The 25,560-nt window shown below is 39.5% G+C and overlaps 1 protein-coding gene across 2 annotated transcripts in view; it reads left to right on the top strand.

The window, feature by feature from the left end:
* lmbrd1 (LMBR1 domain containing 1) overlaps positions 1-25,560 on the top strand; it is a 53,436-nt gene that overhangs the window by 11,342 nt on the left and 16,534 nt on the right. For both annotated transcript variants that reach the window (XM_030106465.1, XM_030106463.1), the window contains exons 4-11: positions 1,840-1,937; positions 4,518-4,585; positions 5,640-5,728; positions 11,464-11,537; positions 18,636-18,761; positions 19,506-19,658; positions 22,533-22,597; positions 22,762-22,864. In XM_030106465.1, the coding sequence (XP_029962325.1) occupies positions 1,840-1,937; positions 4,518-4,585; positions 5,640-5,728; positions 11,464-11,537; positions 18,636-18,761; positions 19,506-19,658; positions 22,533-22,597; positions 22,762-22,864 (776 nt within the window). The remainder of the gene's footprint in view (positions 1-1,839; positions 1,938-4,517; positions 4,586-5,639; positions 5,729-11,463; positions 11,538-18,635; positions 18,762-19,505; positions 19,659-22,532; positions 22,598-22,761; positions 22,865-25,560) is intronic.

Raw genomic sequence — 25,560 nt, 5'->3', positions numbered from 1 at the left:
GTGACTGATTGGCACGTCAACAACAAACGCAATGCCTCCCAGGTCAAAGCAGGAAAAGCTCTACCCCGGATTCAACCTCCTTTTTCCCCCACTCTGGCTGAGCTAATATTCCTGCCTGTTCCTGTAGCCTTTGTCAGACTTGCTTGAGTTTGAAGGCAAAGATAGAATTGACCTTTCAGAAGTTGTTGGCTGATTTTTTTTATTTTTTTTTGGGAGGGGGGGGATAGAAATGTGGTCATGCTGCAGAGACCGCACTCACACCTGACTGAGACCATTGGCCGATGTGATTACACTCACATCCTGATGTGCTGCGCATGCATCTTGCATGAACTTGAGCCTTCCCTGCGCGGATGAGTCATCTGGATCCAGATTTCCTCTCTGTGCCAAGTACAAATGGGGTCATAGTGTGGTTTTCATCTGTCAGTTATGAGACGCCGTTATAAAACTGTGCGACTCTGTTAATACGTCGCAGGCAATCATGATTGGTCTGTTTCTATATAATGAGCTTCTCAACAAGCTGTCTGGGGGGATACTCGTTAAAATAAAAAAGCCACACTTAAAATAATATGCTAATCCGGTTTCTTTTCTCAAATCTCCGCGCATGCTTGAGTGATCAGATGTTACTGGTATGAAAGATGAAATATCTGGACCACTACACTGCGACTACAGGAGAGATATTTGAGAAGGGGAATGAGCACACAACTTCTTGCAATTACAAACCATGCACACAAAAATGAAAGCAAAGTGCTTTCCAGCAGGCTTATCTGCAGAAAGTCTGCCACATCATGGGACTTGGATGTTCAGTAGTTATTTTTATATCAGATACTGCTGTGTTTGGTTAATGCTGTCTCTGTTCTACTGTTTCTGTTTCCCCTTTGGGCAACAGCACTCTTTCAGATGTATATTTTACGTAACATAAGCTTTGTGGGCTTGGTTTGATTTGTGATGTAGCTGGTTAGGATTTCATAAATGTGCAGTTTTGTGTGAGAATTACAAGTTAGTTTCAGGATTTCCCCCCATTTATCTTGATCTGTCATGTGTAGTTGCTCTTGCCTTGTTCCTCTCATGGCTTCTTTTCTTTTTCCTCCTCCACGAACTGACCAGTCGGTCAAATGAAACCAAAATACCTATCGTTGAATTATTATTTTTTGTTTCTCACTGAAAACAAAGTCATAAGCAGAGGCTAAATGGTGTCCAGCCCTGGTTCAAGTTCATAAAGTGGGTTGATGGGTCTTGGTTGACCAGCACAGTTCAATCTCAGATTTCAGATGTTTAAATGAATATCGCATTTGAATAGGATGTTCCAAAGGAATGCTGACTTCTCTTAAATAAGTCTCATTTGTCTCCTTTATCCTTTGTCTAAAGCAGATGTCCACAAATCCACATTTGGTTTTTGTTGAGCTAGAAATTATTAGAAACAGACATGAGTATACTATTACTCTATTGCGTTTTTCTAAGCACGGGGAGGGGATTGACAGCACCAAACATGCTTCCTGAGATGCTGTAATGTGAATTTTACATGACCTTTAGCCTGTCAAGGAAGCCTCACCATCATTTTAAGTGGATGAAGAAGGTACATTCTGTCTACAGAGCGGAAACCATGTTTACTCAGTTAATCAGATACATTTCCAAATGAACTCTTAATTTCTGTATATTTAGAGCTGTGTACTTGATATTATTGACTTGCGCTGCAAAACTGTCTGTTAGGCCAGGTTTGAACACACTGTTGGGTTGGAAAAGGGGACTATACAATTTCATTCTTAACATTGTTATATTGTTATATGAGCTGAATGTGCCTGACAGTGTTTTACTTGTCTTTTCTTCTTTGTGTCCACACAGCTCTGTACTCCATCATACTGTTCTGTGTCTTCCTGTGGATCCCCTTTGTGTACTTCTACTATGAAGAAAGAGACGACAACAATGAAAACAAGTGCTCAGTAAGAACACACTTTGTTTTCAGCACACAGCAGTCCATGTGCTTTGATGTGGGCAATTCAGGTTTTATTCAGGTGATTAATGTGTATCTGACTAAAAAGTATAGAAATAATGTCCCGAGCATGTTGTGAGTTTCACCTTTCAGTCGTCTGAAGTGAACATGAGCTGATTTGTTTGCATTCTTTTTTGATGTACAATGAAAGCAAATGTCTTTCTGTCTCTGTTTGCACACATTTTTTTTCATGTTTCTTAAGCAAAATACCTTTTGGGCGTTCCTGAGGTTAGTTTGTAGCTGAAGCTACTCAGTATGAATACAGAAAGGTTCTTTTTATCCTCAGTTTTACATCGTTAAATTTGTCCCGTTACAAACACTGTATGTTCTGATGCAGTTCTTCTTAAAAGGTACTGTTCTGAAAGTACAGTCGATATCTAAGTAACCAGGGGTAGAAACAACACACGCATGCATTACATTACTAAAAATAATTCTATAATGTTTCTGAGTGGATTACTGTTATTAACGTTTATCTTAAAGTTCATATATAACCCATACTTAAGTGCAATTTTCGTCTTGTACAATAAATAATAGGGGTGGGACGAGACACAAATTCCACAAGACGAGATGTCTCACGAGATTGAGTCCACGAGATCAAGACGAGACGAGGCGGGGGTTGGTGTTGAACTGTGGGGAGCTGCACGGTACTCACTCACATGCAGCGTCCGAGCAGCGCAGGGCAGTGCTCACACGGAACACGGAGTGTCGGGTCGGGGCGCCCCTTGTATGGCCACGGCGCCCTCCGCTGTACACTGCGCCCTAGGCGGCCGCCTAGTTCGCCTATTCCCATTCAAACCGCGGCGCACAAACGACGCCATGACTGCATTTGCACTTCATGCCACTAGGTGCGCTGTTTGCATGTTCAACCTTATTTTACACAGACACCACAGAGGAAGAAGGGCGCCTCAGCCGCTGCAGGCTCTCTCTGCATGTTGTTAGAAAAAGAGTGTGAGCCGGCAAGACGTGGTAAAATGTTCATTGATGCGATGCACCGTTTTTTCAATAAAAGAGAAGAACTGAACGATAGTTTCCGCACATTTTCTTTACGTCGTATCAATTAAACTGTATCACAAGTAGTTTGTGTACTCAGAAGACCAAGATTCCTTGCGGATAGAACATGCGCAGAACAGTATTTCATGTCCCTTTCGACCGGGTTTTTAAATCTGAATATGAGCATATTCAGGGTTTTGCATGTGTTTATATGGCTGTGCGCCATGTAATGTATTATTCCGTCAATATTCCAGTTAATAAAGAGTTTTTGCCTTTATATAAACGTACTCAATCTCGTGGCATTTCGATCTCGTCCCATCCCTAATAAATAAGTTTGGTACTTGAAATCAGAAGTCACTACTGAAAATGTCCACAAATGGAATTCATATTTAGACCTTTTCATCTGCATTGTATTGGCAAATTCATTCTTTGAACAGTTAAAATCCTGGCTTTGTATCAGCGTTTGTTTACCCATGTGTAAAATTTCTATGCTCTATTGTGAAATGTGTTTTAAAAGTATAGAACAGGCAAACCCAGTATAATGGCTGCTATTGACAATGTAATTGAATGAGGACCCTAAAGTAACTGCTATCTTGAGTAGTTTTGAAGAAGACTACAGTAATTTTGCTCGAGTGTTTTTTAAACCTTTTGTCCGTAATTGAGTACAATTTGTATTCAAGTACTCTTTCCAGCGATTTATAAAACATAATTTATCATAATACCACCAGGTCCTGTCAAGCTGCTTTTATCATTTATAATTGATCCCCATGGGTCCTTATTACTTTTGTCTTCTTTAGCTTTTCTGCGGTTTGGACTATAGAAGGCTTGGACGTGCTTAAAAAATACAAAATTCTTTTGTTTTTAAAGATCGGCAGTACATTCACAGTATAGTATATTTCCCTACTCCTAGTTCTTGCATTTACATTACAATGCAGATGCATCCCACGATGACAGAGGTGACGTGATGGACACTTCTGCAGCATGCACAGGCCAGCCTTGTGTATTGATGGCTGGTGAAAATGCCATAAAGAGGATAGTAAAAAGCCAAATAAAGCTGAATTAAAACGTTAAACCTCTTTTCCGTTCTGGCCTTGTTCAACTTTTCCGCTGCTGCATTCTAACAGTGAATTGTAGCTGTTCGTACTGGTCACCTGATAACATTTCAATCCTCATCTTTTGAAGATACCTTAGCAAACGATTACAATATTGAGTAATTACTGAGTACCAAACACCAGCTATCGCTGTGTGCCCTCCCTGCCTTCAGCGTGTCAGTTTTGAGCTGACTGAAGCACTTTTTGCTCACAGATAGGAATGTCTATTGTATTGCTGCTTTGGAAGCACCTTGAATAGCATTAGGAGTTGTATGTTATCTCCACCAGGTCAAACCAGGATCTGCTCCGACTCTGTGTAGCTGTCACTCATTATAGTTCCTCACTAAATGGAGTATGACCCTCTCTGCCTCCCTCACAATGAATCATAATATTTCACTTCATGACCATAATTGACCGGTTACATTTTTTTTTTCTTTCTTTTGATACAGCAAGTGAAAAACGCTCTGAAGTACACAATTGGATTCGCCATTGTCTGCGTGGCGCTCCTTTTAATTGGGTGAGTCGGAGACACGGACGGTTTCTTGTGCCGCAGTTCAGCAGGTAAACGGGGGCGGGTGTGTATCACGATGGGGCTTTCAGGAGCGGACGTCACATACTTCTCTGCAATTTCAGATTTGATTCTTGTCCATGTAAGTTTAAGCTAAGATTCAGTGAATTGTACACTGACGTCCTGCATTGTGTCTGAAAATATGTCCTGTCACTGCGTGCATCGTAGGCCATCCTCTATCATATTCAGGCTTTACGCCGGCTGTGTACAGTCGCACCGGCACCACGTAATTGATTTCCTTCGCTGCCTTGACAGCGACATACCTTCTGTCCAACCTATACAATTGAATGCGCTCCTTCAACCGTTAAATGGTGACATAGGAGAAGGCTTATCTGCTCCGGGAAATTAAAGGACACATGACTATACCTTCTTCCAGAGTAAAGTTTGGAAGTTTGGACATTTTTATAGACAGAAGCAATTTAGCTCCATTTTTTTTACCCCATGAACTGGAACTATTGCTGCTTTGTTCTGGCAGTTGTTACTTGCCTCCTTTGATTTTCTTCAACATGATAGCTTTTTGTTCCAAACTGCTACTGTACCACCAGGAGACATAATGGCATCAGGTGCCGTCTGTTGACTCAGAAGTTTCCTCCTGGAACCTCTTATGCTTTTTTTTTTTTTCCTTTGTTACAACTGGCAAAGTTACAAACTCCTGAAATGGTCTCAAGATATTTTACTGTTAATTTTTTTTTTTTTTTTTTACTGACTATTATACTTTTAATAAGGCATTTTTAAGGCAGTTATAACTACTTTATGTGTTTCGTAAAAAAAATAAAAAAAATAACACCCATTCAGTGGGACAATAAATTAACAAATTAACCTTTGTCATGTTTTCTGTAGCTGATTAATTAAAAACAATGGCGACAGCCATTTTTAACTTTATCTTCTTTTCATAAAAGACCGGGTGAAACCATCCTTGCCCGCCCAAAGACTGAACTCAGTCAGATACTCCTCAATAACCAAGTGCACTGCTGTTCCTAACTGACTGTTTCATTACTTTCAGGGCTTTTGTTCCCCTCAAGGTGTCACCGAGTCAGAATTCTACTCAGTGGGACAAAATTCAGCACCTTTTTGAGGAACTGGGAAGCAGTCGTAAGTGAAATCAAATCCTTCTGTTTTAAACTGTGACTTATCAGATTGTATTTTCCTCAATATGTTTTTAGTCAGTCTACCTTATTCAGTCCAGTCCGCCGCCGCTATAAGCAGTAGAATACTTAAGGATTAAATTCACCCACGGCTGTATCTGTTATCCTGCTATATTAACTAAAGGTTTGAAGTAGAACGTTTCACCTTTGTTTACGTGACATAGAAAAGCTAATTTCAAGATACTGTGCAGTTCCAGTTAAACAAAAACACAAACGTGACCCTGTGAACAAGGTGTCACGAGTTGTAAATTGTGTTTTCATCCTGTTGGAGTACCGGTGAGACTGTTTATGCAGCCTACATAATCTCTCGGCTCCCCCGCCCTCCTGACAGGTCAGAACCCTCCCAACTGTTTTCACAGCGGGCTCCCCTGTTGGTTTTCTTCACATACGCCGTTGCCTCATATGGTTTCTTTTCACTTTCAGAATGCTTTCCGTCTTTCCATTACTATACTGACTAATAATCGACATAGAGCGAACAACTCTTTTGACAGCTGACACAGCAGGACGCGAACAGTCGCAAAGGGAAATGTAATAACTAAGTTATGATACATCACCATACGGTGCCCAGCTTTATATCTTGAACTATGAAAGTGCTCGACACTTTATTTCATTAGCTCTGGTTTAATGCAAAGTAAAATCAGTTCAAATTGTCTTTTTTTTTTAAAACTGAAATCTCGCTAAAGACTGAAGCTCCATCCACATCAAAGGACGCTTTTCCACACAGCCGTCCCACCGAGTATTATTGGAGCTACAGGACAGAAGCTTATGTGCTAAATTATTAAGATCCTCAGATGGAACCAAAAGGTTTTTGAGTTCGAGGTTACACTGACTTTTAATGTTTATTCCAAATCAGCTTTGCAAAGTTGTGGGCAAGGCGTTGTTTCTTTATTTTGCTGTTACATTTTGTTCATTTGCATCTTCCTGCCAATCAGTCGTTTCTTTGAATGTGACTGAACATGGATTGTTAGTTCACAATAGAGCTGAACTTTCATCATAATAGGTATTTTTAATGTATTTCCAGCCTCATATTTTTAGATTTGATTGCCATGAATTACAGTGAGAATGGTTGGTAATCACTAATGGCCTCATTTCCGTACTGAAGTGACAGTAAGAACACCTTTCCCATGCTGAAAAATCACATTTTAATCATATGATGTGTGGATATGCCTTCACTTTTGAAGCAATACTTCACTTAACTCATGAATCTTGTGTCCCAAAATTCAGAAAAAAAAAAAAAAAAAAAAAAAAACTTAACTGGTCAGGTCTTGTGGCTTTGTCCTTTCCAGTGTTTGATGTTGCCCACACTGTAAAAACACCTCCCTTTGGCTCCTTCACTTGTTAAACAATCCTCATGAATATGCTCACTGAAATGAAGGAGTGTTGCCAAATGTGGACGCTTTACAGTCCTTTGGCCTTTTGCCATCTTAGGATCAAGGAGGAAGTTGAACCATCTGCCTCTCTGCATAATAGTGGACCCCTACATGCTCTCCCTAACCTTCCTCCTTTGGCACCGGGGGAAATTGCTCGGCTGTTGAGGAAATGTGAAGCTCACCCTTTCGCTAATTCCCCGTCTCTCCTCTTCTCCAGATGGGAGGTTAATTGTCTAAAGAAAAGGCATTTTGGCCACATAACCCTCCTCACTGTGTTGCAACAACTGTTCATTAATGCCTGTAGATCTTCCATTGTTCCAGCGTTACGCGTTACGATGAACCAGTGGTGCCTGAACGTTATTGTTGTTATTCTGGACCACTCAGTGCAATCTAGCATTTGTGGTCATGCTTCATGGGGGAGTGAAGTGGGCGGTAGTCCAGTGCATTTAACTTGTCCTGTCTCTTTTTTTCCCTTCTTCAGGAATGAGAAAAGAACTAATAGACTCATGACTCTGACACACACACACACACACACACACACACACACACACACACATCACACACACACACGTATGTATATATATATATATATATATATATATATATATATATATATATATATATATATATATATATACTTAATATAAATGAATCTTAAATTGATTTAAAGAAATAGAAATATCATTCAAGCTCAGATACGATTTCCTTTGGTTTTTGTAGTGTCACTGTCAAAACCATCACAGAAAGCAAAACTATGTATTTATTTGACCACTATCCTAATCTGTGTTGCCAGACGTGCATATATGTGTGTGTGTGACAATACCTCACCTTTTAAAGGATATAATTGCACAACCCTCAATTAACTGATTGCTCTTCATTGTTATTTGTGAAACTAAACTTCAGAGAGCCTTTACAGTTATTTATTCCTACAGCTGCCGGTTGTTCTGACTGTGCAGCAAAGCTAGAATTCAGCTTTTACATTTTCTCTCTTTCTCTTTCATAAATATTGTGAATACATGGAAATCTGATCATATAATCATCAACATTCTCCTGATTAACTAACACTGAGCATGAAAAGGTTTTTTTTTTCAGACTTCACATTTACAGGTGCTTAGTAATGGAGTGTGACTGTCTCTATCAAAGAAACATTTTATTGGATCATGCTCGTCACGTTTTGATATTTTTTATTCCAACTATCAATGGAATCTTGTTTCATTCAAATCTGCCTGAATACATTTTAATTGCTGATATTCACACAACTTAAAAAACCACAGGCCTTTAGTTGTTGCTGAATGTAGTTGTTTCAGGACATTAACTGTGTTATCAGAGTTTTGTGTTTCACTGTTTAATGTGAATCTTAATATATTTGTGGAAAAGCTTTTTTTTTTTTTTTTCTATATGAGCATTGAGTCTTTCAGTGAAGGATTAGAACTACAGCAAAACTAGAATAGTTTAGTCATACAATGCTCAATGAAATTGTCCATTACTTCTCTTATATCGGCAGGGAAATATTAGCAATAATATTTTTCAATTATCATTTTTCAAAGTCGTATAAAATGCACAGAAAGAAAAAAGGAAAAAAAAAATGTTTTTCCAATAGATTGTAGCTCATTCAGCTTTATTTTCTCTGTGCATACTGTTTATTGGTTCTAAGTGGTTAATGGGACTGCGTTGTCATCCTCTTGTCCATTACTTGGGCGTACAGCTTCCTCCTGGTTACTTTTGAAGATTCCACCAGTCCTTAGAAGTAAGATGCTCAAGCTAAGGGAGCTCCTTAATAAATACCTTTCTGTACAAGACTCATGCATGAACAGGAGCCTGAAGGGCTACATGCAGGGTGAGATAAGAGCTAACTCATTCCGTAGCTGGTGGAATCGTAACTGTACAGATGTGGAAGCCCTGCTGATAATAGACAACATTCCCAATGTTTAATCCCCGGAAAATCTGCTCAAGAAACCTAGCAAGTCTGGCAGCAAACATCCATCCTTCGCTTTGTGCAGAGTTCATGAACAGAATGTTCTCTATGCAGAACATGAAGCTATTGTCTACTTTACCAAGCTCACCACTAAACAATGGCAGAAAAATCGCAATGAAACGCTCGGGAATAGGAAACGCGTATTCAGATGTTAATGTTCTGCCCAGCTGTCAGACTTCAAAGTTTTATTTTTGCATACAATACAATAGGGAGCAGGTATATAATTTATCTCCATTTTCCACCTCTTTGTCCTGCTGCTTTTGAAATGCCTCTCAAAGAAGGTGATAAATGATATAAACAGCACAAATTACGCATGCCCCGAATGCTGACTTAATATTCCCCATAAGATGGCGCTGCCAAGGAGAAAGGCAAGCGGAGAGCCACCTATGCTGGTGCTGACAGGTGGGCTGGGCTTTATGAAGTTGCTGCTGAGACGACGTGGGGTATCTATAAAGGGACAAATGTGTGGCTTTTTACGCGGAGCCCTATGACAGGTGGGATCTTGACAGGGGAGTGAGGCAATCAGTCTCTTCATCAATCCCTGTCTTCCAACTCCAGCTCTGACAGCTGGCGTGACACCTACTGTTGCCCCAGCCTGATGGGTGGTCCTCTTTCTGCCTCAATCAGAGGTGACACACATCAACTATGGTCTTACGTATATTGAACGGCCCAGCTGTTTAAGCACTTATAGTGATCAATGCACAAAAAGGCAATGATGACAAAAAACTGCTGACCAGATGTTTCTCCAAAAAGAGACCATGCATTCATTAAACTCAGAAGTTAAAAGAAGGGCTACGCGTATACCAGCAGAGTGCATTGTCCTTGTCCAAGTGGATGACATGGCTCCCTGGTGCTTCCAAGATAATTAATTTCCTGATTATTCCCTTTAAGAGCATTACCACAGACACGGATCCTTGCAGTTGATAATGGGCCACAATCTGTAACATCAGCTGCGCAGTTGTTTTCCGTTTGAGTGTGATCAAGTCTTAAATTTCTTTCACTTCTCTGCTTGTTATTTTGTTTGAGGTTAAGCATTTTCCTGGGGCATTTTTTTTTTCTTCTGCAAAACATCAAAAACATTGAACATTTCTTCCCCACTAACATGCTGAATTATTCATGTAAAAAAAAAAAAAACTCAGTTTAAGATTGTTCATTTTCAAGTTTTGGGAAATCACGTCAGACATTTTATGTGTTTAATAAAAGTGATTAGGGCAAGTATTTAGTACTGTTTTAGATTAAAATGTACTGTATGTTTCAACTGTTTGTTATGAAGTGCCAAGAAAATGTATGTGAAGTCTTATGAATTTCTTAGTTTTCCACAGAAAACGGTTTTAAATATATGAAACATTTCCTAATACAAAGTTAACGATGTGTGATCAAACATTAATCCATTAATCTATTTACCAATTTTACCCCTTTCATTCAACTTGGAACTGGAACCATTCTCAACCAGAGCCTCTGGTTCATGCAAACTCTGCATGAAATGCTGGATGGAACTCTGATCAAACTGAGTGTTCAGCACTCAATACTCCACCGTACAGTCCACTGTGTGTACATTCTCAGTTTGATGATAATCAACACTATGAAGACGATCACGGTGTGAGTCAAGTAGCAAGTTATCGACCGCTACTTTTTATAGACTCATTTCCATTTAACTGGATAATGCAAGTTATGTGGACAGTTTTCACTTTTTTTTTTTTTTTTTTTAATTTTGAGATGGAAAAGCTTTCTACTGTTCTAAGCTTCTGTCTACTTTCATTAGATTTGCTGCAAAGAAAGCTTCACATAAACTACCGTGGCATCTACTGCAAATGTGAGGTGACAGTAATTTCTGTTTGCTTGGACACTTTCTTTTTTTGTTAAGTGAGTTTTGCACATTTGCACCTATTTTGAGTGCATAAAAACAAAATAAATGAACTCCTGGTGCTTTTGAAATGAATAGCAAATGGCAGGCACTGACAGGTTTTCAAATGCAATGGCATCAAATTATTTCAAGCCTTTACTGGATCTATTACAGCAATGTGGCAATAAGATTTTACATCCTCTGCATTACCTTGTATTGACAATCATTCTTTAGAAGTGTTCTCACAAGAGAGTTGGAAAGTTAATCAGGTGCTCAAAACATGTCACCCTGATGAGTGGCTCAACTTTGGCTCTCCCCTGGGTGAAGGCAGCCACACCCTGGACAGGCTACCAGTCCAACAGAGAGGGAAGACAGACAGTACTAAAAAACGGACACCAGAATGAAATGTCTCTGACTTGCACTTTGTGAAGTCGAGAATTTTTCGTTTGCAATTTTTAAGAGTTCCGTATTCTGTCCTGATTTTCCACCTGCAGATGGCCTCCCTGCTCTGTCCTTCTCCATCAGCTCCTTGACCTTGATTGGCATGTTGGCAGTGATCACTTACACGGTGAGTAGAGACTCGAGACACGTGGCTGGCGCCGTTTTATGTACCCGCTGGAGCGAAATATGTCTGTATGGTGATTAAGCAATCATCCAACGGGGCGATATACAAATCTTGCCAACTCTTCCCTCCAATAGGACCTGTGATCATTGAGACACCCGCCTCATGAGACTGAACAGAATGTTCTGTCTTTTGTCAAGTTAACATTATGCTCCAAAAGTATTTTTTAAGCTAATTTAGGTTTCTTTAAGGTTTCGTGCACAAATGGATTCCCATATTCTGGGTTGTGACGCCGTAATGATGAAGTGGCCTTTCAGTGTTCGTATTGCCTTGTGGTTTTAGAGCACTGGCACTCAATTGCTCAAATTGCCCAGACTGCTGTCTTTTCACCTCAGCACATGAGACTTTTGCATGATGTATTGGCTCCCCTTGCAGGCTTATCAACCACTTATCTGCTGTCTATTTATATATATAGATCTACCTCAGTGTCCATTAATATATGCCTGTATTTTGATACCCTCAGCATTCTGCGCTTTTTCATTTTTTCCCTAGATCACAAAAAAAAAAAATTGACTTGTTAATGCTGTCCATTTGTCATAGCTGTTATCTTGGTAACTAGACTGTGAATTTTCCCTGGAGCTGGTAGCGCTGGTGTCAGAGTGAAGTAGCACAGAGCTGTGTCTACTGGGAAAAATACAGAAAATCTACTTGGGGATCAACCCTGGGAGTGTGAGGTAAATTGACAGGCAACCCTAATCTTTACCGTTTCTGGTGAGCTGAAAGAGTCCCATTTGACAGATTGCACAACAATTGAACGTGGAGCCCTTAATGAATAATACACAACCTCGTCAAGTAAGTTGTAGAAACAATCTCCCTTTAGGACATATAATCCATCTCAGCTGGGATTTTTCTCCACTGTTTTCTCACTTTCCCCCCCAACAGTTTGTTAAAGAGAGAATAATTACCTGGTACGTTTTCAGGATGGAAGTGTGCTCAGATTCAGTTCTGGCCTATGTTGCTATGGACTCTGCCTACGCCTTGTGGGAATCAAAAACTCCCAGTGTGTGCTTGTTTTTCATGTTCTTTGTTTTGATGAAGTCAATCAGAGAAATGGAGCCTTTGGGCACCAACAGTAGCCGCCCCTCCTTTTTTTATTTTCACTGAGTGAATGCAGACGCTCTTTTGATCTTACTCTCTTATCTCCTCGTCTACTGTATCCGTGTCCCCAATAACTACAAGGAGGAAAAACTACTTCATGGCAACCTACCCACATTCACACGGATCTGTGTGATTTATCATCTGTTACTATCTGCTCCTACAAAGCATGATTAACTTAATGGAATCCAAGTCATGGACTCCATAAGCACCAGAAATGCTGTCCATGACTCCTGTGTAAATTTATCACCCCGCTCCATGCGGACCAAGGCCTTCTGCTGTTAATGCAAACAGCTCTGCGATGTAAACAGTATACAGCACCGCTGCCTATAGTGCACATAAAATTAAGGGGAATTTTTTTTTTCTTTTTGCTTTGCATATACTCATACAAAATAGTTTTATGCATCACAAACACTATCTTTCAGTTTGTTTACATCTCGTGTCTAATCCTCTATGAAAATTAAAAATTATTATGTCCTACTACTGAAAATAAGTTTGCTTATTGCTTATGAATATTTCTGCTTTTTAGAACTTTAGAAGAACCCACAAAATGAATACTACATTTACCTCAGGTTTTATCTCTTGTGAACCATTTTGTATTCATCTTTCACTGCATGCCAAGAAATTGTCAAAAAAAGATACAGTGACATTAGGTATTTCTCATCATATTCCCCACTTTTCTCTTCCTGGAAAACTGTGTTTGATGTCTAATGGTTCATCAGGCACTCCAGGGTGTTCACTAACTTCACATCCAATAGATATGCATAAATAGCTTCTGCATCTGCTTCAGCAGCACCAGCGTGGGCTGACTGATTCCTGTTTCAGGTGTGTAACATACAATTGTTGTGATGTGCTACTGGAAATGTCAGAACACGCCCCCTTTTCTTTGACGCATTTCTACTGAAAATGCTTCAATATACAGATGGAGACATAGCGCTGATTATAGTTTCATAGGTCTCTCAGTACAGACACAAGTCTCATCACAACAAATCCCATTAGCACACTGCTTCTCATGCTGGTTATAAATATATTCAATTTGCAAGTTGTTGAAGGTTTTCTCTATTAAAAAAAAGATGATTGAAATTTAAATGCTTGGAATTATTGCATACCTCAATCATATGCTAATTACTGAAAAAACATGCCAGTTGACTCTGTGCTGTGCACGTGCATCTTCCCTCTGCCTTATCTCGCTCGCTCTGTGCTTGACTGTACCCAGCAGTGACAAGCTGACAGTGACCAGACACATCTCAAAATGCATGCATCATGCGAAGTCATTTGCCTTCGTTCAAAAGCTTGGCGAGCATAATGACTAATGGCCGTCCGGATTCTTTCTTTTGCAGACCTAATATCTGTCGATGTATTCACAGACCGTCAGATTGACACGAGAAACCGGCTTTCCAAGCGGGATTACATGCATTAATATCGTACACCTGTCCTTAAACTCAGATTTATTTGAATATTCTTGAATGCAGTTGTGTTGAAAGGTTTCAAATTTATTTTCTTTTTAGTATGGCAAAACAACTGTCATGGCCACTGTTATTGTCATAGCCTTTGTAACTTTTCAGAAAACTTACTTCAGTTCCTTCAAAGGAATTAGAGCTGATGGGTCCAACTTAAGAAATTCAGAGAACCCTGATAGCTGATTCCCCCCCGGGAGGCCTGTCAGTCTACTCCGGCAGGCCTTTTCATAACATGGGTAGCAATTTGAAGTGATTCAGACGTCAGTATAATTAATTTTATGCAAAAGGGTTGGCGCATTGCAAGTATTCCTGCTTATCGAATAAGAAAATCCTCAACTCAATGAAACTTTTTTTTCCTCTAAATTAATTAGGTATTTATGATTATTATTGTTATTATTACTGGCTTGACTACATCTAACTACAGTCGCCATACATTCTAACCGCATTATACAATTCAAACTCCCATCGAATAAATAAATGTTGGCTCTTTGAATGAAGCAGTTTGTGACTATGGTGTTGATCGTAGTAGTCGTCGCAGGGATTGACAATACACTTTATTTGGTGACAAAAAAGTGTAATTTAAAATATTGATTTCAAGCATGCATTCAAATGGTATAATGAAAAAATTTCTGGCAGCACATATGCAACAAATACAATTAACTAAATGCATCACATAAATCTATCCTCACGATTATGACAATTGCACTGTATTATCCAAATTATTGGGCTTGTTTTGTTCTCTATGTTTTACTTGAACGTTGGATGATTTCAGATGGCGCTGTATAATTAAATTGAACTGAGTCAGATTTTAAACTTATCTTTGAAAAAAAAAAAACATGAAAGAACTGCATTTGTACTGAGGGGCTTCTTGAACCTTTTTCCCATTCATGTCTACCTACAGCATCTTAACAGAGGAGGCCAACATAATGAGGGTGTCTTTGCTCTTTGGATGGGTGCAAAAAAGAAGTGCCTGACCTGGAGATTTTCATTGACGGGGTCAGAAATATACACAGCAACAAGCTGCTTGATGTATTCACAGGATTTTTTTTTATTTTTTACCCATGCATTCATACTCTTTCTAATTCTTGCTTTTATTCTTCATATTGTTTTAATCGATACTTTACACCTCATTCTAAGCACGCTGACATGTCGATGTGACTCTAAAATACGATGGAATGAAGTTACAAAGACTGTGAGGCAAGAACCAAATCATCCATAATAATAGACTGTGAAGTGTCCTTGACACCGTGTGTCTGATTTCCTTAAGACTGAACGATCTTGACCGCGAAGGACACAAATAGTTTTTCAAGCTGTTTTGTTCTTTAGAACGGGCAAGGTTGGAGTTTCACAATTTTCAGCAACGATTAGAAAATCCTTAGCAATTAAAATGTTTTTCTGCTTTTTTAAACGTTTCTTAATGTCAAGTTAATCTAGTTTGTGCTCTCCTTAAAGTGTGAGAAACTGTTCAGTTGTGGCCATAAGCAGGCAGGAACTGGAGAATTTGTCCATATAAAGACAGATGATTCCATTATTTCTGCCGCTTATTCTTATTATTCTATAATAATGGAATGGCAAGTATATGCGTACAATGAAACCTTTGTAAATTTTGTCCATATTTCCAGCAGAACAATGCAATAAATCCATGAATACAATGTAAGAGCATAGTTGGTACCTATTCTCCCATAACACACACACCCGTACAAAATCAATCAATCAACGTAATTTACAGTCCAATATTTTTGTAGGTTTTTGGACAAGAAAATTTACGAGTGAGGAACAAAAGACACCAGACATTTAAAGAATTTAAGATTAATTCTGAAAATAACTTTTAAATCAACAGCATGTTTTGAAATCACATCAGTCTGTTAAGAATCAGATAAACCTAAATTAAAACAAATATACAACAAATCAAGTTATTAAGGGGTTAATAAAATAACTATAAAGAAAAAGTAGTGCTTTTTGTTCCTATAGAATAGAATAGGATACAGATACTTTACTAATCCCAAGAGGGAATTCTTGCTTACTTACATTTTGTCACTGCTTGTGTAATCTTAATAACACACTTAACCTCAACTAAACTTACTAATGTATTTAAATGGTTGATCTAAGCAGTGTGCTTCATTATCTTTAATATAAAGTGTCATTAAAGGGTCTAATTGCTGCTCCCTTCGACACGGGTTGCTGCAGCAAGTCTTTGTAACCTGATGAAATCTGAGCAAGTTGGGCATTATGGGCCTTGCTCAAGGACCCTCAGTGGGTGTTGAATCAGCAAACTTCCAGTTACAGTCCTCACTAACCTCTAAATCATGCTCCTAAGTTTAAAACTTGTTTATAAATTTTACCTAATTAAATTTTCGGCAACATTCCTAATGACTTTGCTGTCCCCTCCAACCCCCAGAATGAAGTAGAATTTCCCACCCTTTGTTGTCTAATGAACTATTTCTTCAATGAGACATTATAAAAAGAAAATACTATCCGTAATTAATCTAAACACTTTGCTCCTATGGCTGCGGCTCACATGGCCACGATGTCTTCAGTTGTCAGAGCTCAACAACGAAGGTGTAACTGTTACCTCGAATGACTTGTGGCTCAGACACACTAACAAGACTGTTCTACATCAGGTTTCTGCAGCTTGTCTTGTTCAACGCCCCCAAACTGTCTTGTTAATCAAATGGCTGGGGAATATGTGGCAACACTGACAAATTTGTAGGCTTAATGGAAACGTGTTAGGTTGGGTATCTCTTGATAGATTAGCTCCGTTTTGTCAAACGAATGGGATTAGTTAGAACTCGGCACGTATGCGGAGCAGCGTCTGTCAGGTATGTTGAGCTGAATTTCTCGTTATCAGCAGGTATGGAGGATGTAGGGGGGGAAGCTCCAGTGGCTCCTTTCTTTTTGACTCCTTTATCACAAGCAGAAAGAGCAACAAAGAGGAGGCTTGTGTGGGAGACGCACTTCCAACTCGTTCTCCCTCTTCCCACTCAGCAGGCACATGACTCTCTCAGTGATTTCAGCCAGAAGCTGAAATCCCCCCTACAATCAAACACGCACGTCCACACACACGCACCCGAGAGAGAGAGAGAGACTCAGAGACACACATTTTTGTCCAAGACTAAGTTTTTTTCTGAGTATTATTGACCACAGTTGGTTTTCAAATAGCGTTAATAAGCATGCAATAATATGTAAGCACTAAAAATATACACCCAACAGAGGGACACCTGTGAGTGTGTGTGTGTGTTTTTTCTCTCTCTCTCTTCTGTAGTTGCAGATTTGAGAGGAAAGGAAATGTTTCTCCTGGGATCTGGGACAGGTTTTCCTTTTATGAGTGTGTTTGATATTCGGGACATGCTCTGGCCTTAAGAGCTCCATGATTCATTGCAGGAGGCGACGTTCGCCTGTAGCAGACATCCACGGAAGAGACTAATAATAGTGGAGCCTGACTTAGTATCCCATGTGGTTTTCTTAATGCTACCTAACACTCAAAACCGAGCAAAAGTTGTTTCTGAGGAAAAAAAAAAAAAAAAGAAAAAAAGAAAAATATTCTGACGTTTTACCACTTGAGAGGGAGAAGAGAGGGCAGTGTCTTTTGACAGGACTAAGTGTCTTTGCACAAACGGCCCCTTTGTTTTGATAAGAACACATAAAATGGCACTTTTTCAAGTTTGGAACAGTGAGATTGCACAGTGGGTAGAAGAAAGCACTGCCCTGTTGCTCCTACTTCTATTTGTATTGATTGGTGTGTTTCCTGATACTGAAGATGTCTCTCATTTTTAATTAAAGTTCAAACCTCTTTTCTGGTGATAGAAGACCGCTAAATGCTTGGATCACTCTGTGAATCTCTCTCTTTCTCTTTAGTTTATTTTTTCCATCCCTGTTCATCTAAATATCACCAACCCGTGCAGCATGTGCACTGCCACTGTGTTTTATATACACACACTCTTATTATTTATTTAGATCTACTCTATGCTATCTAAATTCGACAGCAACAGCAATAAAAATGTTGACATATATTCATTTAAATTCCAGCCCATACAACACTGATGGCACCTTGTTGCCTCTGCGTCCAGCCCAGCTTTTTCCCCATAAAATGATATTCATAAAAATTTCATTCAACCCTGGATGGAGGATAGTGCTGTCACATGGGGGCACTGTTAAGCTGTAAATGCATGAGGGTGATATGAAGCAGTGATATCCACACAAAATGGTTGCAGCACATTCTCCAATAAACCTCAGCACAATTATAGATTCCACCATTTTAATCTTTTTTCCTCCACCAAAAATGACACAGCCTGGGAGGCCAGGAACTATATGATTTGCTCCGTGCGTGTTTTCTTACCGTCGTTTTGACTGTTGTCGTGTTTCACGTTGTGATGTTCTTGCCATCAGGCAGGAGAAGGGTATGTGTGTGGGTGGGTGCACGTGCCATATGTGCCATCGCACTCCCGACAATAATGTGTGATCATAATGGTAGTTTTGCTGTGTCTTTCAGGCATACGGAATGTCTGTTCTGCCTTTGAATCTGATAAAAGGCACACGGAGCGTGGCATACGAACGCCTGGAGAACACAGAGGACATCGATGATGTTGAGCACCAAATAGAAAAGCTAAAGTCTAAGGTGAGCTCCTTTAAAAGCAATCAGACGTGGCATTAACGCTGAGACAGATGTGGCGATTATCTTACAGCTTGTTCATGAATTAAAGAATGACATCGTAGAAGTAAACCTAAAGGTCTAGCTTCACTTTACCAATGTTTATTTTACAAAACAGGATTGATAACTTTGACACAGCTCAGTTCACAACATCTGATCACTGTTTATTTAATGGGGCATGCACAGTTGGGATTGTGCCTGCCAGCCCCTCAAACAGAGGCATCACGTGCAAAAACACATATGAAGACATGCAGTAGATGGTCTTAGTTGCATCTATTCAACATAAAGTTGAATAGATGTTCATATATCATCAAGTTCTTAAACAATGAAGACAAACAGGAAAAACATAAATAATGTAGCTTCTCATATTCCTGGAATTGTAAAGAACAGATTCTAACACAATATATATCACATTCCTGATTTGTTGTCATTTATTTTATTAATTATTATGCAGACCTACACATTGTAATGATACATATGTCCAAACACTGACATAAATAACTATAAATACAGGGTTATATGTCAAGTGATTTTTCTTAATAGATATTCCTCACGATGGCTGGGAAGGTCAATAACCTATATTTTTTCATTATTTGTGCGCTTTGCTTTAAACACCCTCATAAAGCTTCCAGCTATGTTATACGAGAAAAGAACATTCATCCCGCCGTGCATTTATCGATTGATTTGGTTATTTGTTGTTCTGCTTGCCAGTGTAAAGACGGACGTCCTCTGTCCTCGAGGGACAGACACAACCTGCAGGAGCTGGAGGGCAAACTCCAGGTCCTCCGGCGGAGGGGGAGACACCTGGAGATTGCAGAGAGACACTGCTGCACTAAAGTGGGCAGTGCTCTCAGACCCTTCAAGGTGAGTCTCCATTATGGAATTGGCTCCCATTCCCAGCAGTAAATGACACATCCAGGCTGGACATTATTCCACACAAAGTCAATTCACGTGGATGTCTGTATTTTGAATACAGATACACAAACACAGCCACTATTCATGCATCTTCTGCGTGTCTCGATAACCAATGTTTCTTTAATTAATGTTAGAGCCGACGTGGCTTTGGATGCACGGCAATAGTTGCAATATTTGAAAACCCCAAGCGTCTTAATTTTATTTATGGATTTATTTAATCTACTTTATCCTGAACGTTTTCTTTGTTTCTGAATTCTAACCTGGACTGCTCTAGATTTACTTCCAGTTCTACTTTGCTCAACTGCATATTTACTTGATTCCCCTGGGTTGCCTCTTCACCTAATTCGCTCTGGAGTCTCTCAGGGAGTCTTACATTCGTCAGGCAGGATATCATGGTTCCCACAAGGTAAACCAAAGTACCAGCAGACATGAGCAATTTTATTCTGATGATATTCAGATTTTCCTTAGGAGTTTCAAGGACAACAGGGATCATAAAACATTGTTTCTTTAGGACATGTTGGTAGCTACACTAGACAGACAGACATACGTCTGGAGATTACACAGCGATGGACAAAATACAGAGGATTTAATAATACACCTCTCATCTTTATGATAACGGCTTTAAAATCAATGCTTTTGAACATATTGTATTGGCTACTCCAAATATTATAACTCCAGGCGGCCATGCATTTGGTGACACATTTACATTTTTGTCACCTTGTTATGCCATGTACACAATGCTTCTGTTACTCACTGACTCAGTGCTCCGCCTACAGAGCTGATAGGAGAAGACTAATGTGGCTGGCTCGAGCGCTGCTGTGATGATTCACGGCAATAATCTCCACATCCTCCCATATACATTTTACATGATGCAACTATCTGGAAGAGCTACATCGATGCACACGAATCCACCCCATGCTTACAGGGAAACAACAGTGTTCAAACGCCGTCTTTTCACATACAGTAAATCTTTTCAATGTCAGTAGTTGTTGCGGTTCTGATCACTTTTCATGTTAAGGACAACTTCCAGGATAGATTTCCCACCGTTGTTCATTTACGGCATTTTTCTGCACTGCGGGTTTGTGCAAACACTTTAACCCAGTGTCTGCGACAGTCTGCCTTTAACCGTGGGGGGTGCTGCTAATGACGGTCCCCCGACTCAAATTTAAAGCCGTAATGAGTTGGGAGATTTATTTACTGTATACCGAGACACCGGTGTCAAATGACGAACCAGATGAAAGTGATTTCACTTGCACTAGTGTTTCTCAGTCGCACGCTGTCCTTTTCATATCAATCCTGGAGTTGCACCAGTAATGAAATACTGAGCATATGGAACCTGACAGCTCGAAAGTGCTTCAACTTCACTAAGTACTCAGTGGTTTCATTTGATTTTGCAGAGCAAATGTCTAAAAATAAGAAGCTTTTCAAGTAAAGCGGTTGTGTATATACTTCTCCTCATTAGAAAGTTATACCACCCAAACAGTTAAGATATGAAAATATATGCCTCCTCCTTCTGATTTTAAAGAGTGTCTCTTTGTAAATGTGACAGCTTTTTTCTTATTTGACTTTATAATAACTAAACAATTCACATAATGAAGTTACTCTTTTCTGTGTTCCCTGTTTTCTTTTCTTTTGTTAAATGAGGAGGTGAGGGCAGTTTCATCAGCAGATTGGAATGGCTGTTTCATTTCTTCCTGCACACCCAACTTTTTTTTTTCCCTTGTTTATATCAAAGCATGAACAACAGTCGTAGCAAAATAAGTGTGCTGCTGATCATCAGTTTCTTGATTGTAATTGATGCTTTGCAGCAATCATTGAGAAATTATATGAAGAGATGTTTTGTCAGATATAATTTGGCATAATTTGGTCTCGTCATTGATACTGGTATGTCAGACAGTTGAACACGTTTGATCAATAGACTTTCACACATATCTGATTACTTTTATTTGACGAGACAAGATAGATTGTGATCTAATTTGCGCTTTATTGAATATATCAAGTTAACAAAAGAGACACAAAAGACGGTGTGAGATTCTATTCCCACCAAGGAAAGTAAATTTTAGATTAAAAAATATGCAAATAAGGTAATCACTGAATTATCCAGGGCCCCATCTCCCACACAGTATCATGTTAAGAGGTTTACAAGGTTAGCTGACTGCCAAGCAACTGTTTCAGCTTCCTTTGCTCCGTGGACTTATGCTTTCCAAATAAATAATCTCCAGATATGTCAGTATCCTTATGTAAACGTGAACTTAGTGGTTTCCAGTGTGTTAGAATTTTTTTTTTTTTTCACCATTAGGCAAGATAGAGTAGAATCCGTTAGTTAAGGGTCCAAGCAGGACACCTTAGCTTTTTTATAAGCATCTGAAAAATTAAATAAAATTACTGTTTTTTTTTTTTTTTTTAACAATTTACTTCCGGCTACAGTGTTTTCTAATAGGGGTTCTTTTCTTTGCTGGAGCTAGTGTGAGATATTTCGGTCACATATCCCACTTCGAAGGCAAGCAGCTGAAAGGTTCTATTGCCTTTCTGGCTGCCGCCCACCTTTTGCCTCCCTGGTTGAAACCTCCCTTTTCTGTCTGGGCTGTGCCATCGCCTCCCCTCCTCCCTCCCCGTCACCTTAGGCAGTGCTGCCAAACTGTGGCTGACCATGCCATATGGTCTCTCCTTGACAAAAGACATGACAGGAAGGTTGTGTGTGCTGACCCAGTGGAAGCCACTGAATACACACATTTCTCTATTCGATGGTTACTAAAACATCCCAAACCAGAAACCACTACCTGGTATTATAATTGATTTTTGCTTTTTTTTTTTTTTTTTCAGATAGTCCTGGGCATCTTCTTCATCCTGGTTGCACTGCTGTTCACGGTTGCACTTTTCATTTCAAAGTAAGTCATGATTACACAAAATTGCTCACACAATCCAGTGCACAAACCTAGGTTATTCAAGGCAACCATTGTGCGAACATCTACTGTAACTGTTTTCTTCAGCTATATTTAGTAATGTTGGAGCTATTATACACAAATGTGATTTCTCCCCCTGTGCTTTTCAGTTTGGATAAAGCTCTCCACTCCGCTGGCATCAGCTCCGGGTTCATAATCTTTGGCACCAACCTCACCAACCCCCTGAATGAACTTCTCTTAGCCTTACAACCCGTGAGTAGCCTCTCATCCCTCATGTCCAAAAGATGATTATCTTCAATTAAGATATGCTTAAAGCCATATTTCCTTGTTTCCATCATCATTTAACCAAATGATGCATAATTTGGAAGCTTTATCACTGGCCATTCTTAAACGCACTAGTAATAGTTTTGACGTGTGCGGACATCAATATGCTGCAGCTGAATTTTGAAATAACCAAAGCCACATCACAGAAGCACCAACTAATTACCTTAAATGTCAGCTGGCAGTTGTTTACTTTGTAAATATCATTAAGTCTGACAGACGCCACTAATGTTTTATCAAATGCCATAAGACAACAGCATTTTTTTTAAAGCGATAACGGGGTGAATGTGAATACATGATTCACTCTCACAATGGCCTTTTTGCATTCTTCATGAAAAATCTAACACAAGCCACAACTACCATACCCTGATCAGTTATAATATTATGCCTGATCTTATGTGGGTTCGAGTTTGTTGCAACACAGGTATGTTTTCTGACACCGTTTCCATTGAAGAGTGTTCATGGTCTGCACCGGTGCTCAGGTAGGAGGGATGTGTCACTCAAGGTTAGCCAGCATCACATTGCCTTTCGTCCACAGTGCATTCAAGTTTGACATGTTCCTGATATAAGTAATGCACATGTAATGCTACTGCTGGTGTGGCGGACAGGGCTCGGCGTATTCTGCAGCAACGCTGGCGAAAACTGCAATGCACCGTGTATTGTTACATCCGCAATAAACCAAAAAGCAGCGGACAAAGGACAAACAACCGGCTCAGTGACCGAAGAGGTGGAGGAGAGAATGATCAGACATGTCCTGAATATTACCAAGAGGCACACAGGTGCTGCCAATCAGCTCGACCTCCATCCCTGCCTGCAGTCTCCTGAAGAGAAAGACCCACAACAATATTTTGACACTTTTTTTTTTTTTTTTATTACTGTAACCAGTATTAATTTCTGCAGCATGTTGAGCCACAGGGCTCATCTGTTTAATCAGCCCCTTGCTCCTCAGTGAGCCCTGGCCTCCCATGACCCTCTCACCAGTCCACTGCTTTTCCTTTCTTGGGTCATTTTAGGTCGATGCTGACGACTGCATACCGTGAGCGCTACATAATAGCTGCAGTTCATGATTTTCTCTGACCCAGTCATCTCACTGTAACTGGCTTGCTCCAGTCCTTAGGTTTGCCATTTTTTCCTACTTCTGACTCTTCAACTCCGAGAACGAAATGCTCACTTCTGGTTTATCCCACCTGATGACTGGTGCCACGACAGAGATGATCATTGTTACTCACATCACCTCTCTGGTTATAATATTATGGCTAATTGGTGCTCTTGATAGAGTCCAATGTCCAGGATAAATACTGCTGTTGGTTTTTGCTCTCCGCATATTACCCTCAGAGATCGACAAACAAATTAATCAACTCATTTGTTAGACAGCTGTGACAAAATATGGATTGTACAGTTGACCCAAGTGTTAGTCTGATTATGAAACAGTCAATTAAAATGTTGTGGATATAAAGGAGGTTATTGTTGTTTTGACCTCTGAAACTGGAATCCGTTGACAGAACAAGGAAAACCCTGAGGGTCGGCACAGTCCAGAACACTATCTTCTGAATGATTATGATTTCGGATGTGCCTGCTGTAGCACAAGCTACCCACCTGAATGACTTTTTAAAGATTTTTTTATGGCTAAATTATCATATTGGTATTTTTAAAAACTGAAAAACTCACCTTATTTATGTATTGATGCTTCTGTGTTCACTCAGGTCTAATTGTTGGCATTTCAGTGTCATTTGTGGATGCAGGAATCGAAAAGCTCAAATGTTAAGTGAGCCACATGCTGGGCAAATGCACACAGGGATCCAAATAAACTGTCTCTGACCCGAATTTACTCTGTATGCTATCTATACAACATGAAACACGCACAGACGCACAGTTAATCAAGGATGTTTGTTGAAGTTTGGTTGAGAAATACCTACAAGTAAGTGTGCCTTCAGAAGAATATCGAGGGAATTGTCTTTTCTTAGCGATATCCAAATGATAATTTGGCCCCTAATTGAACTTCTTTGCTTCTTTACTTGAGTAGCAGTGGAAAAAATAAATTTGAGACAACTGCAGTGACGAACACACACACAAAATCTAACCATTGTCGTCATACTGATGTCTTTCTCAGTGTGAATACAGCAGCTTAATCATTAGCAAAGACACTGGGTGATGATTCAATTTGTGTCACAGTAAAGTAAGAAAAAAGAATTATCCGGCTCGCCTGTGTATAAAATACCATGAAGTCTTTTTAATCCTTCAATTTTGGATAGACAAAGTAAGTCATTTAAATCAGCCAAGGTCAATTCAAAACTCTCAAATCCATCAGTTTTTGAACTTCAGTGTTGGTTGCTGTTAACTTTAGCTGCTTTGATCTGTTCATTGTCACTCTTGAATGTCCTCATGTGTTTACAATGAATATCAAGCAATTTTGAAGAATATAAGTGAAGGAAAGATACAGATGCAAAAAGTAGGCAGTGAAACAAAAACAAATATTTATTTTCCTCCATCCAGTTTTGTTGAAAAGATGATTACAATCAGAGACTGTGGCGTCGATTGGAGTCCAGAGATTTAGACTCATGACCTTGACGTTTAAGAACTTTGCTGCACAACCTGCAGACTACATCCTAAATACGAATTGAATGCTA

Source organism: Salarias fasciatus, chromosome 13, assembly GCF_902148845.1.
Source record: "Salarias fasciatus chromosome 13, fSalaFa1.1, whole genome shotgun sequence".
NCBI classification, from domain to species: Eukaryota; Metazoa; Chordata; class Actinopteri; order Blenniiformes; family Blenniidae; genus Salarias; species Salarias fasciatus.
This window is presented reverse-complemented; position numbering and strand designations above follow the sequence as displayed.